The sequence below is a fragment of the Phyllobates terribilis genome, unplaced genomic scaffold, assembly GCF_046119375.1.
Source record: "Phyllobates terribilis strain yellow unplaced genomic scaffold, ASM4611937v1 Scaffold_3__8_contigs__length_932513732, whole genome shotgun sequence".
NCBI classification, from domain to species: domain Eukaryota; kingdom Metazoa; phylum Chordata; class Amphibia; order Anura; family Dendrobatidae; genus Phyllobates; species Phyllobates terribilis.
Genome location: NW_027362763.1, coordinates 287,801,784 through 287,816,042, shown reverse-complemented (window position 1 = coordinate 287,816,042; position 14,259 = coordinate 287,801,784). Strand labels below are relative to the sequence as shown.

General features: G+C 41.0%; 1 protein-coding gene across 7 annotated transcripts in view; it reads left to right on the top strand.

Annotated features, from left to right (window-relative positions):
* Positions 1 to 8,299, top strand: part of MECOM (MDS1 and EVI1 complex locus) — a 792,569-nt gene extending 784,270 nt beyond the window's left edge. For all 7 annotated transcript variants that reach the window (XM_073674844.1, XM_073674842.1, XM_073674843.1 and 4 more), the window contains 5 exons: positions 842 to 1,011; positions 1,386 to 1,530; positions 5,309 to 5,533; positions 5,768 to 5,951; positions 7,165 to 8,299. In XM_073674844.1, the coding sequence (XP_073530945.1) occupies positions 842 to 1,011; positions 1,386 to 1,530; positions 5,309 to 5,533; positions 5,768 to 5,951; positions 7,165 to 7,299 (859 nt within the window). In that variant the 3' untranslated portion in view covers positions 7,300 to 8,299. The remainder of the gene's footprint in view (positions 1 to 841; positions 1,012 to 1,385; positions 1,531 to 5,308; positions 5,534 to 5,767; positions 5,952 to 7,164) is intronic.
* Positions 8,300 to 14,259: the final 5,960 nt, after the last annotated feature.

The window sequence follows — 14,259 nt, the reverse complement described above, 5'->3', positions numbered from 1 at the left end:
ACAGTTTTAGATATTTTAAAAACACATTATTTTTGTAGTTCAATAGATCATTTTTATTTTAAACTGATTTTTTTCCTTTTCTCATATGGTGACTATATGTTTAGATTAAGTACATACAGAATGCAAAGATCTACTGATATGTTGTAAAACCGCTGGATTCATTGACTTTAATGGGATTTTCATCAATATGCAAGTGAGAGAGGATTGTTGTATATATTAAATTTTTCATTGTAGTCAGTCACTAAACATTCCTCTAACACGTGTTCTTCATTCATGGCTTACGTTGAAAACCACTGTTGTTAGAACTTCCTCATTACAATAATTCATCAAAAAGCAACTTTTATAAGAATTTACTTCATTTTGGAATTTATATGTTGGGCAGGATCCACCAAAGAATTATAAGATTAACCCATAATATGTAGAAAGACTGTTTTTTTTCACCAGCCTGATTTTACCCAATTAAAGAAGTTATACACTACTTTCACATTGATGCCCTATCCACAGCACACGGCACCCCCGCTGATCAGCTGTTATCGGTGCCGGCAGCTGCTGGCCAGAAGTCCTTACCTGCGGTGCTTGGTGGTCCATCTGTAGTGGCTGCCGCGGGGTACTGCACATCTGCCTCCCATTCAATTGAATGGGAGGTGGATGTGCAGTAACAAGCGCCAGCCACTACAACTTGACGGCCAAGCACCGCAGGTAAGCATTTTTGGCCGGTGGCCGCCGCCGGCACCAATATCAACTGATCGGTGGGGATGCCGCGTGCGGATGGGGCATCAATGTGAAAGTAGTGGACAACTCCTCTTAATGTTCTTCCTCTACCTATTTTTTTTACTTTTAGATGCAAATATTGTGATCGATCCTTCAGTATCTCTTCAAATCTGCAGAGACATGTCCGAAACATTCACAACAAAGAGAAACCTTTTAAATGTCATCTTTGTGATAGATGTTTTGGTCAGCAAACCAATCTGGATAGACATTTAAAGAAGCATGAGAATGGCAATTTATCTGGTAAGTGATACTGTTTTTATACTGTAGATTTTGAGGGAAACCAAGAAGTGGCCAAATGATAGCTTTGATAACAACCAGTGTTGAGTGTTGTCACAATATGAAAACAATTTCTATTTAATTTGTCTCGTCTTGTCAAAGGTCCACTTGGGAAATGCATAAGCCCTCATACTTAGTATGTTCTGTTACTATGATTATTGTATAGTTAGGCTATTATCAGACAATAGGAAATTACATTTACAAATGGATATATTGTGTTTTTCTTGAAGACTTTAAACAAACATTGTAATACCTTTCACAAATGTATACCCTCCTCCAGACAGACCCCAGAGAATGAATAAATAATGCAGAAAACTGAGCTTCTCTTTTCCTTCCAGGTACAGCTGCATCCTCCCCTCACTCAGAGTCTGAAGGCACTGGAGCCGTTTTGGATGACAAAGAGGATTCCTATTTCACTGAAATAAGAAATTTTATTGGGAACAGCAGTCATACAAAACGTTCACCCTTAAACCAGGAAGAGAGGTAAGACATTCAAATTCATGGACCAAATAACATCATTATATTGAATAGTAGCTGGGCATAAGAAACTGGTGCTAAACACATTAGACATTTACTCCGAGAATAATACTGGTGTGATGTTCCCTCATGAAGGCCTCTTCATGGTGTTGCCCACGTAGTCTCTTGATATCAACAGTACACTAGAATGGAGGTTGGAAAGCCGGTCCATCCTTTCCACCGATGAGACCCGTTTTTGACTCTGATGCAATGAGAGCCAGAGATTGGTCTAGAGATCATGTTGGCAATGCAATGATGAGGCCTTCACAAAGGTACATCACACCAGTCTTCCTTCTGTGATCATGTTGTGAGGATGCATAATGTACAGTAGTCGGACCCCTTTAATCTTCATTCCAGATACAGCAACAGCTCAGTGTTAAATTGATTCAGTTGTGAAACCAAGCGGTACAGACATTTCTCCAAAGTGTCCAAGGAAGCTGCCAACTGCAGCTTTTTGTGATTTCTATGCCCAAGCACATTCAGTGGACAGCACATTTCTCAGACTTCCATTAATAACCTCATTGATAGCTGCCAAGGTGTGTCATTGTGTGTATTTCTGCACGTGGCTCAGTCTCGATGCTGAAATAATTGAGATATTTTGAAACACTTGCTTCCATTTTTTTCATAATTTGCAGATTTTTACCATATCTATACATCCCGTGATTTCTGTAATTACATGATTATTCCTTCTTGGTGTTGCAATTTCAATATTGAGGCGTGTGTGTATGTTAATAATATGTATATAATTTGAGGTGTGTGTATATGTATATAATTTATGTCATAAATCATATCTAAGTTTAGTCACCTTAATCCATAATAAGTCTGAGTACAGATTACCTCAACAATTCTCAATTACCTCAATTTTCATATACCTAAAGTAGCACATACCTGCAGTACAGATCAAAAATAACTGTTTTTTTTATCTTGTTTTGGCTTATGGTAGATTACATTGATTTTAAGAGATGCAGTTCTTTATATGCATGCATGCATGCATGCATGCAAGTATCATATGGAAATATGTATTGGGACATGCCTCTTAAAATGATTGAATTTAGGTTTTACATTCAGTTCCATTGCCCCATGTGTCTAAAATCCATCCCCTTGTAATGCAGTCTGCATTTACTAACATTTGTGAAAGAATGGCTCATTTTATAGAGATCACTGAATTTGATTGTGGTCCAGTAATTGGATGCTGCTGCTGTTGTAACATGGGATGCTGATGCTGTTGTAACAAATGAGTTTATGAAATGATTTCCCTCCTAAATATTCCGCAATCAACTAAATGGTATTATTGAAACGTGGAAGTGTTTAGAAACTATAGCAACTCAGCCATTAAGTGGTAGACCAAATAAAGTTACAGATTGGTGTCGCCGAGTGCTGAGGCACACAGTGTATAAAAGTCGCCAAACCTCTGCGAACTCAATAACTAAAGATCCAATCTCCTGTGGCATTAACATCAGCACAAAATCTGTGTGCCAGGAGCTTCATGCCATAGGTTTCCATGGCAATTTTATGCAAGCCTCACATTGCCAAACACAATGCCGAACATCGGATGGAGTGGTGCAAATCATGCTACCACTGGACTCTGAAGCAGTGGAAATGTGTTCTTAGGAGTGACAAACCATGCTTCTCTATCTCACAGTTTAAAGGATAAGTATGTGTTTTGTGAATGCCCGGAGAACATTATCTGCCAGACTACACTCTGCCAACCAGGAAAGTTTGGTGGTGGGAAGCTAATGCTGGGGGGAGAGGAAGGCTTAGGGATTGGCCTAGGTCCACTAGTTCCAGTGAAAAGAAATCCTAAAGTAGTTGCTGACTAGTGGACAACCTCTTTTGAAAGTTTTTCTAGTGTGCTGAATAAAATAGGAAAAATTCATATTTACCTCATGGACTGGCTGGACACCGAACATCGTGTATTACAGCATAAGTCATTTGAGCCTATTAGCGGCTGCTGATGGACTGCAACCTTCACAGCTTTGTCAGAAGTGCAGTGCGGTGTGGAGAAATCATTTTTACTAAGATGATTTTGGCCAATTTTGTGCTTTAAAACTTTTTGAGAACGGTTTGGAAGAGGCCCTTTTCATAAAGGCATGGTTGGATGAGTTTGTTGTGAAAGAATTTGACTGGCCAACACAGTGCCCTGACCGCAACCTCATCCAACACCTTTGCGATTGAAGTAGAACGGAGATTGCAAGCCAAACGCTCTAGTCGAACATCATTGTCTGATCTCACAAATTCTCTACTAAATGAATGGACAAAAATTCCAACAGACATACACCAAACTTTTGAGGAAATTCTTCTCAAAAGAGTGGAAGTTGTTTACTTGCAAATGGACCAACTCCATATTGATACCTATGGATTTAAAAGGTCATAAAAGCTCCTGTAGATGTAATGTGCAGGTGTCCCACTACTTTTGCCCACATAGCATGTCCACATAAGATTAGAAGATATGCTACAACATGCTTTCATCAATACATATTTAAAATTATTGAATGATTCAAACCATGTTTTATTGTTTATGAATAGTACTTCACCATGAGCATTTTAGGCTAATAAACATCAATATTTGTAATACCCAATTGATACAGCATGAATCTTGGGTGTCTATGTATTCTTTAACTTATTAGTACTAAAACATTACAAACAAGTGTTTTTGTAAGGTATTTATCATTTATTTGCTTTCTTATTTTTTATGATTGGTGACTTTCTTTAACATCTGGTTGCAACATGTCCCTAAACAGGAAGTTAATAAGGAGAGAGGGTCATGGGGTCAGTCAGTGTTTCCTTTTCAGAATTCTGCATTCTGACTGCTCTTGATGGATATTTTATCCCTGGCAAATTACTGAACTTGGAGACGTAATTAGCAAATCTGTTTATTCAATCATAAAGTGTTCCTTTCTTTAGGTCCAGTTCATGAAACATTCATCCATGAGAATTGCGATGTAGCATAACTAGCACCATTATTTTGGCTGTGCTGTCTGCATATTTTTTTCTTTTTGAATTCCACTGGTGGTCCAAAAGTTACTATCATTATGCTCAGATAAAAGATAGAAGTCACTGGGTGATTTGAGTGTTCCAGTAATTATTCTGTTTGACTCATCCAGACTTCATTGCATATTTTAGTTTTTCTAATTTAAATACATCATTTCCTGACTTTTTTTTTTACATTGATCCTTTAAACAGTGTTGACTTTTCATGTTTCCTGGTGGGGGAGATGTATATGGGAGGAGAGATTGGAAGAAAAAATAGACCCAGAATAGTCAAGTCTTAATTTACCAAGGAAGCCCATTGTCTGGGACGTGTGATACATGATTTGTAGAATTAGTGACTCATTTCTAATGTGGTTACAGATGATTTAGTAAATAGATTATTTCCTGAGAAGAAAAGACCCATTTTGCAGACTTGACAGAAGTTGCTCTGTGCTGTGGCTATAATAGTGCGGAGGTTTAGACGTAACCTAAACATTTTTCTTTTACAATCCAAGAAGACCTTATAGTTTAAATTATACATCTTATTGATGTGTGCTGGCCTAATACAAGTTATTTTTTTGCAAAAGATCTAAAAAAAAAGGAAAATGTACATCCAAGAATAATTTACTGTAAGATTTTCTTTATATTTGGATTATGGAAGATTAGTGAGTATTTAGATATGATAAACTTGCTATATTGGATGAAAATGCGTTTGTGCCTACAAATTGGACAAATGAGAAAAACAAGATTGTAATATGTGTGTCATGTCTCTTTAGAATGAATGGTGCCCATGACAAAATTATGCTGACCGGTCAAAATTCTGATATCCTGGATGACGATGAGATTGAAGAAGATACGATACTGGATGAAGATGATGAAGGAAGTGATATTGCGGGAAAATCCATGAAGGAACCCAACTCAAGCCTACTGGAAAATTGCAATGACAATGATTTTGAAGAAGCTAGTAAATCTGAATTAAACTGCAAAGTCTCCCCCAGCAGGTAAGTGTGAGATTACTATTAGGTGATCAGCCATTAGCAGTGATATTCATGATCCACATTTACATCAGGGTTGCCAAGCTGACTTTTTATTTATTTTATTTTTTTCTAGACTGCTTATCAAAAATTTTTTTTTTAAAGACATTTTTTTGCTCAGTCCTGGAATTTCTGTACAGTTAGCAAACCCTGATTTACATTCTTCCTTCAACTTACAAATGTTACGATTGATTTACACAGATATGACGATGAAGATTTTAAAAGTGGTCTATCTGCTTTGGATCATATAAGGCACTTCACTGACAGTCTCAAGATGAGAAAAATTGATGAGAGTCAATACAATGATGATGATCTCTCTGCTTTCACGTCTTCTCATCTGGCGGAAGATTTAAAACAACCAATATATAGAAAGTCCAAATCCCAGGTAAATGGTGATTTTTTAAATACAGTTTTCTGTTGCAAAAAATAGGTGGCCAAATGTTTCATTTCTGTAGAAAAATAGATAATTTATTTGCAATGTGGAAAAGCATTTTGTATGGTATGATAAATTTGAGTCAGCAGGCTAGTCCTTATTAGACTTTTCTGATAATCATTCTATTACTGCCATATGTAAAAACGTAGGACCCGATTCATCAAAGTGATTATGAAAGAATTCTGGTGAAAAATGTTTTGAAAACTCACATTTTTTTTTTCACAACATGCAAAAATTTTGTCACATGCCGATTTCACCCCAGTTTCGGCTAGCGCCGCCAAAATAGACGGAGCTGGGATTGGACTAGATAGGGATATGACAGGTTGTCTAATTATTGATGAGATGCTGTGTGCCTTATGCCACAAATCTTGCGTCTGGAAAGTTACTTTAGAAATTTGACTGTCTTGATTCATTAAGAAGAGTGCTCCTCTTAATGAAACAGGCACCTCTGACTCCAGCATGCCCCCTTAGTAAGATCGGCATGAACAATACTGGTCTTGATAAATCAGGGCCATATAGTTAGCTTAAAACAAAAAATTAAAAAATTGGAACACCTCTCTAATTAAATTATAATAACCTTGTCCAGCTCTGCTCAATTCCACATCAGGAGGTACCTGTGCTGATTGCAACATGTCGATACACAGCTCCCGGTACACAGACACAATTGACCCTAAGGGTATGAGCACACGATCCGGACAAGCAGCGCTTTGGATGCTGTATACTTTACGCTACGTCCATAGCGCTGCGTTCTATTGAACGCAGGTAAATCCGCATGTGTTCATTGAACCATGCGGACTCCGCAAGAGAAATTGACATGATGCGGTCTTTAAAGACGCGCCGCATGTCCGTGTCCACGGATGATCCGCAGGAGCAGATGAGCGCATAGTGAACATGGGATTTCTACGAATCCCCTCTACTATGCTGTAACATCTGGCCACTGTGGTTTGTCACTGCAAAAGCACGCATCGTCAAACCGGCAGCGGCTCCTGATAGTATGCACATACCCTTACTGTGCATTTAGCCTATTCTATTGAATTGGATAGGTGCGTTAGCTTTCACGTGAGGAGTGCTAAACAACTACTTTGTCACTTTTTTAAAGTTGTGTTTTTAAGTCTAAATACCAGAATTTTTGCTTTAGTTTAACATTGTTTTCTCTGCATTTAAGGCATATACAATGATGCTGTCTCTGTCTGACCAGGAACCAATCCATGCAACGGGCCACAATTCCACCAGCATGTGGCACAACATGGCAAGAGCAGCTGCAGAATCTACAGCTCTACACTCAGTTAGTCATGTATGACAATTTGGGGGCACATCTATGGGACCAAGTCCGACACTTCGCATGGCTCTTCCATATGTGACTTTTTAGGAAAAAAAAAAAAACAGAGAAAAGACTGAAGAGCAGGATGCCTTATTACCTGCAGGGTCATCTCAAGTCCTGGTGACCTTAAATGGAATAATTTAAGTAAAAAAAAAAGCAACTATTTATTCTCATTGTTTTGTTTTGCACAGCAAAGGCAGCTGCTGATTTCCTGAGCAAAAAAGACAGACTATGAAAACTATGAACTTTGGTGGACGAGGAGTCTTCCAGCTCATTTTGTGTTATCTCGACACACATACAAGCACTCCAAAATAAAAACAACAAAAAAACTGAATCATTTCTTTTTTTATACACACTGATTTACTAAAAGTGTGGCAGAAAGAGTTTCTTCATTATAGACAATTTCTATAACATAAGCTTCATGTATTTAAACACTTTGAAAACAGAAGTAGTTATTTACAAATGTACATTATCACTTAATGTAAAGAATAACAGGGAATCATTTCTTAATTGAGTCTTAATTGTTTTTTGGGGAAAAGCAATTATATGTATATTCTGAATTTTGCAATGATCAGTACTCAAGCAGAGCCGATCTAGGTCCATTTTCATTGCTGATACCACTAATATAACTTACACTTCAATGTTTGCCAAATCAATGTTTTGACTTCTTAATTTTAGACAATCATGTCAAAGTTTTGACTTTTCTTGCTTGTATACTTGTATTTATTTCTTATTTTTTTATTGGCTCCAGAAAGCACTGTTACATTTCTTATGTTGTCAGAGGCACTTGCGCATTTGAATATTGTCTGGATACAGATTTAGATATGTGTCTGCAGATTTTTGTGTTGAAAATTTTCTAACACATTAGAAAATAGAGGCAACTTTTTTTTTTTAAATACAATTTTGTTCACGTGTACAAATTTGTTTTCATTTCTTTCATGAACGCATGATTCTCCTGATTAAAATTGTATTTGTTTTATGCGGTTTGTCTGTAAGCTTGTGTGTTATGTTCTTGTTAATCCTGTTTGTAAAATGAAGTGTTTCAATCCTGTTTTAAGAAAAGTGTAATTTTTTTTTCCATATTTGAGGGATCGAATTTTTTTTCACTTTTTTTTACATTTTTTTTTTATAATCTCATTTTGAATAATTGAGGTACTTTCTTTAATTGTTTTGTATAATTGTAATTGTTACACATTCAATACATTACTTTGGGAGGAGTAAATACATGAAAATAAAGAACTACAATGCTGAAGGGTCGATGCTCTTTCCATGTGAGTCTATAGGAAATACTATTTAAACTGTGATTCTATTTGCTTTTTATTGTTCATAAAACTGAGCTTTTTATCTTGCACTTGCGCCACAGTATGTTCCAGAAAAATTAAACACAGAGAAAAAACATGTTAACTGGATTTTTCTTTTCCTTAAAGGGGTATTCCCATCTCCAAGATCCTATTCCAATATGTAATAGGTGTAGTAGTAATAATATTAGCAAATGCCTCCAATTAAAAATGTAATCTAATTCTTCTGATTCACAATCTCGCTAACCCCATGTGCAGAAAAGTGCAGCAGCTTAGATATCCATGGTCAAGTCACTCATATTGTGAGTTAGGTTATTTATTTTACTCACTTATATAGCGCCATTAATTCCACAACACTTTACAGACATTATCGGCACTGTCCCCATTGGGGCTCACAATCTACATTCCCTATCAGTATGTCTTTAGAGTGTGGGAGGAAACTGGAGAACCCGGAGGAAACCCACGCAAACACTGAGCGAACATACAAACTCCTTGCCTATGTTGATGTGGGATTTGAATCCAGAACCCCCCCCCCCCAGTGCTGTGAGGCAACAATGCTAACTACTGACCTAGCATTAGTTGTTAGTAGATGTAAAAATGGATATCTAAGCTACTGCAATGCACTGCACATAGGTAAGTGACATGGCCAATCAGAAGAACTATACTACATTTCTAGTTGGAAGTATTTGCTACTATTATTATTTTTACCCTCCACTACATGTTGGGATAGGATCTTTGAGATGGGAATACCCCTTTTAAATCACCACTCCAGTCTTTTTTTTTTTATTATTGCAGTGCTAGAGTGGTGTCACTAATCTAAGTTCCCTGCCCCAAGTATTATACTTACCAGTCACCATTTTTATCTGTTATTGGTGCCAGTCCGGTCATCTTCTGCAGTGTTGAGCGAATCTGTTCGGCGAATGTTTTGAAAGTTTCAAATTTGGCACGAATATGGCACATTCGGATTTGTGATTGCAAAGGCGAGCAAATTTTCTTAAAATCGGAAAAGTTTGACGAATTTGCACGGGACCGCAAATACAGTGCAACCACGGCATTTTGAACAGTTTTGTTAGCATAGTGCAAGTGTATGATGAGCGGTGACATGTGCCAGGTGAGTGTGGGGGCTGTGGAGAGCTTAGAACAGGTCAGATCAGTGGCACACTGTTTTTTTTTTTTTTTTCTTCCTGTGGGCGGTAACTTTAAAAGAGGAAAGTGCGGCCAGCCAATCATAGCGCAGGAAGCATCTACACTGTCCAGACATAAGGGCTTCTGCAATTGGCTGCAGAAATCACATGTCCTCTCAATATAAAAAGCGGCCATGTTCCCTCAGCGCCATTATATCCATGTCACTGCTGGAGACAGATGCAGCTCAGTGTTCTTTTGTGTAATCAGAGATATTATCTAGATAGATGGGCGCTTGTGTGGTAGTCAGATAGTGTAGATAATTCCTGGCCTGTGTACCTCTGCAACCACTGGTGCAGCACATTTTTGGTGTTCTTGTGCAAGTACTGGAGATTCTGACAGAAACAGAGGACTCATGCCATACAATAGTGCTGTGCACCACTGGTATAGAGCTCCATGTCTCGGTATACCTTGAATCTTTTTGTGCACTTGCTAATGTGATCAATCAAGTGCAGTGCACCTTTTCATTTAGTGGGGTTGAAACTGTGCTCTGCACAGCCTGCAGAGCATCTTATTGCAGAGCACAAAATCTGTTTTTTTTCTGTTGCTATTGTGATATTGAAATCTGTATGCACTAAAGTTTTTTTTTAGTGTCAGATACTATTTTAGTGGTGTTGGACTTCAGGTAGTTTCAGAGAAAAAAAATAAATTTTTTCTCTTGCTACGCCCAGTCCAAAAAATATTTTTTCCTGTGCCAAAAGTCATACAGTGCTATAAGTCAGCTACTCCGTCAGTGCCGGTCAAATTCAGCTTGTACGCACAGTCAAACTATATATATATATATATATATATATATATATATATATATATATATATATATATATATATATATATATATATATATATATATATATATATATATATATATATATATATATATTTAGTTGGCAGGCAGAGTCCACCAAAGGTTTTAACTGTGTCAAAGTTGATCCAGTCTGCGGTCAAAGTCAGCTGGACGCAAAGCTTATGCAGAGTAACCCAAAAATTATTTTTTGCTCTGAGTAAAGTGATACAGCTGGCAAGATCTGAGTTAGAATATATGCTCCAAAATATTTCAATGTCATACTGGCCTCATTCACATTAAAAAAAAAATTCTGTTCCTAAAGTAATACAGCAGGGGACATCTCAGTTTGGAGAATATCTCGTAGGTTTCATCGGCCTCATGCACACTAACAAATTTATTTTGTCTGTTAGTAACGTTATACGGCAGGCCACATCTTACCTTGTCATTTAGTGTCGCTGAAATTCAGGTGTGTGCTGAGTTATTGCACAGAAAAAAAACGTATTTTTCTTTAGTTAATTGCGTGCTCCTATCACTGTATCTGACCAACATGAGTGGGAAACAGAGAGGGTGTGGTGGAAGGGGAAATAGTCTTGGTGCATTTGGGATATGTAGTAATGTTAGTGAAAGCACTACTGAACCAACATAAACGGGTCCTATCCAACGACAACTGACAACTTATGTTAGTGGACGGCCTACTGCACTCCCTTCCTTTGGCAGCCGCACAGTGATACGCCTTGTTAATAAGGCCCAGAAAGAGCAGGTGCTCCAGTGGATGGCAAGTTCTGCTTCCAGTGGCCTCTTCTCTTCTTCCGCCACCTCAACATCACATGCAGTACAGTCCACAGAGGTGGCACCCCAATTACCCATGCTTCCCCCCCCCATGTCACAACTGGCCAACTGCCCAACTGACTGTAGCGAACCACAAATGGGCGAGTCTGTAGAACTCTTCACCCATTCTACACCATGGGCATCAGAAGTGTACTCCAATCAGTCACAGAGTCAAGGGGAGGAAAGCATCTGCACCGATGCCCAAAATTTTTTTAGCTTGGATTCGGGGCAGGACGAAGTAGGGTCCGAGCAGTTTCCTGACCCTCGTCACCAGACGTTAACCGCAGGGGAGAGAGGTGATCCCGATGAGACTCAGATACCTGAGGCTCATGCAGATTGTACTGTGCTCTCAGGGCAACAAAAGGAGAGGGGTCACTCTGAGGGCGAGGAATGGGATAACACATTGGATGATGATGAGGTTGAAGATCCTACTTGGTGTGAACGCAGGGTCACGCAGCCAAGTAGCTCATCTGAGGAGGTGGAGGAGGAAGACGAGGAGGTTACATTTCGCCCTACGGCACAGACACGGAGTGATGCAAGCACGAGGAGGAGCACTGCATCCTTAGCCACACCTATAGCTATGGCCAGCAGCGGTCACGGGTCTGCAGCTTGCAGGGGCAGCAAGGGTTGCCTTGCATGGGCTTTTTGCTTTTTGTGTCACTGCAAAGGATGAGCCAACTCACGTTATCTGCAAACTTTGCGATCAAAAACTCAGTAGAGGGAAAAACTGCAGTAATTTGACTACTACATGCATGAACGTTCACATGCTCAAACATTCTTTACAGTGGGAATCTTACTGCGCTGAAATGCGGACCAGCACACCTCAACAACCATCAGCTGCCCCATCAAACTCAGCTCCTGCTTCTTACTCCTCCTCTGTTACCATGCCAAGTATTGTCACGCAGGTCTCCCATCGCAGAAACTCCGGTTCTTTACCGCTCCAGTTAGGCTGAGTGACAGCCCGTCAGCTGTAACGGAAGCAGACACGCCTGCTGTGTTTGATTCACCGAGCACACCGCACGTTTCTTAATCCACCATAACATCTGCATCTCACTTACGCTCCACCAGTTTTTCCAGTTCACCATACTCTGCCCTCTCTCAGCACCTTAGCCAGCCCTAGGTCCCGCAGTTGTGGTCACGTTAAAGATTGTTTCATCCTACGCATCACAAAGCTCAAAGGTTGAACGCCAATCTGTTGGCCATGGAAATGCTGCCTTTCCGCCTGGTAGATACAGATGGTTTCCGAAAACTGATGTCCCCCAGTACCAGTTGCCCAGTCGCCATTACTTCTCTAAGAAAGCTGTGCCTGCGCTACACCAGCATGTCGCAGACAACATCACCCATTTCTTGTCTAAATATACGTGTGCCAGGGTGCATTTCACCACAGACACCTGGATGAGTAAGCATGGCCAAGGGCATTACATCTCACTGACTGGGCTCTGGGTGACTCTGGTGCCTATGGGTCAGGGGGGGAAGGGGCTGCTCCACAAATCTTGGAATCCCTAAGGCTTGCAGAAGAAACCTCTGTATTTCCCACTTCTTCCACTGCTTCTGCGTCGTCCACCTCCTCTAGGGCCTCCACCTGCGCACTCAACCTCTGCCTTAACGAGACACGCGTTCCAAGGGTGCAGAGTGAATACACACCACCTCTGTACTGCGTGTAGCGTCGGTGTCCCTGCCTCCTGCTAGGCAGGGACGCTGTTCCCCTCACCTCTCTGCTCCGTGCCCAGCGGCTTCCTCCCGCTCTGCTTGCAGCGCCCGCTCTCCCCCGGTCACTGTGCTTAGGGCGCGCGCGCTCCCGCTCTCTTAAAGGGGCCGCGCGCATCGCCCTAAGGAGTCCCCGGCCAATGGCCGGAGGATCCCTCCATATATAAGGCACCTCCTCCAAAATGGAGGTGCCCGAGCAATGTTGTTGCACTGTTCACTACTCTGCTTCAGCCCTCAGGTCCCGTTGCCTGTTACCTGCCAGTTACCTGCCAGTCTCCTGCCAGTTTGCTGCCAGTCCAGAGACTCTTGCCCGCTCACCTGGGAGCGCTCATCTGCTACCTGCCTGTTAGCCTACCTGGAGGCTCCGCCGTCACGTGCTTTGACCACCTGCCCGTTTACCCAGAGACTGTCCCGGTCACTTGCTATGACCTCCTGCCCGTTTACCCAGAGACTGTACTGGTCACTTGCTGTGACCTCCTGCCCGTTTACCCAGAGACTGTCCCGGTCACTTGCCGTGACCTCCTGCCCGTTTACCCAGAGACTGTCCCGGTCACCTGCTGTGACTGCCTGCCTGTCTTCCCTGGTCGCCACCCGCTTCCTTACAAGGACCGCCCCCTTGTATAAGTTGCTCAGAGGTTCCGCCTCCCAGACCCGTTACACTGCGCAGTCAGTGCTCACCGTAATCAGGCAGTCTTCAAATGAATATGCCTTGGAGATTGCAGTCATACAGGTGAAGAGTTGTGGGCAGCTCTCCAGGCTCAGTTTGAGCAATGGCTGTCTCTGCTGAACCTAGAGCCAGGGAAGGCTGTGTGCGATAACGGTGCGAACCTGTTAGCGGCCCTAGGCTGAGGCAAACTCGCACACGTGCCTTGCATGGCTCTCGTCCTCAACCTTGTGGTACAGCGATATCTCCGCCACTATCCTGGCCCGGATGAGCTGCTTCATAAAGTACGGACGCTAAGTGCTCACTTCCGCTGTTCGCACCCCTCATGTCATCAACTTGCATCGATACAAAGGTCTTTGTCTGTGCCAGTTAACAGGTTGATCTGTGATGTGCCGACGTGGTGGAATTCCACTCTGCACATGTTGCAGTGACTGCGCCAGCAGCAACGAGCTCTGACGCAGTATGTCATGATGTAT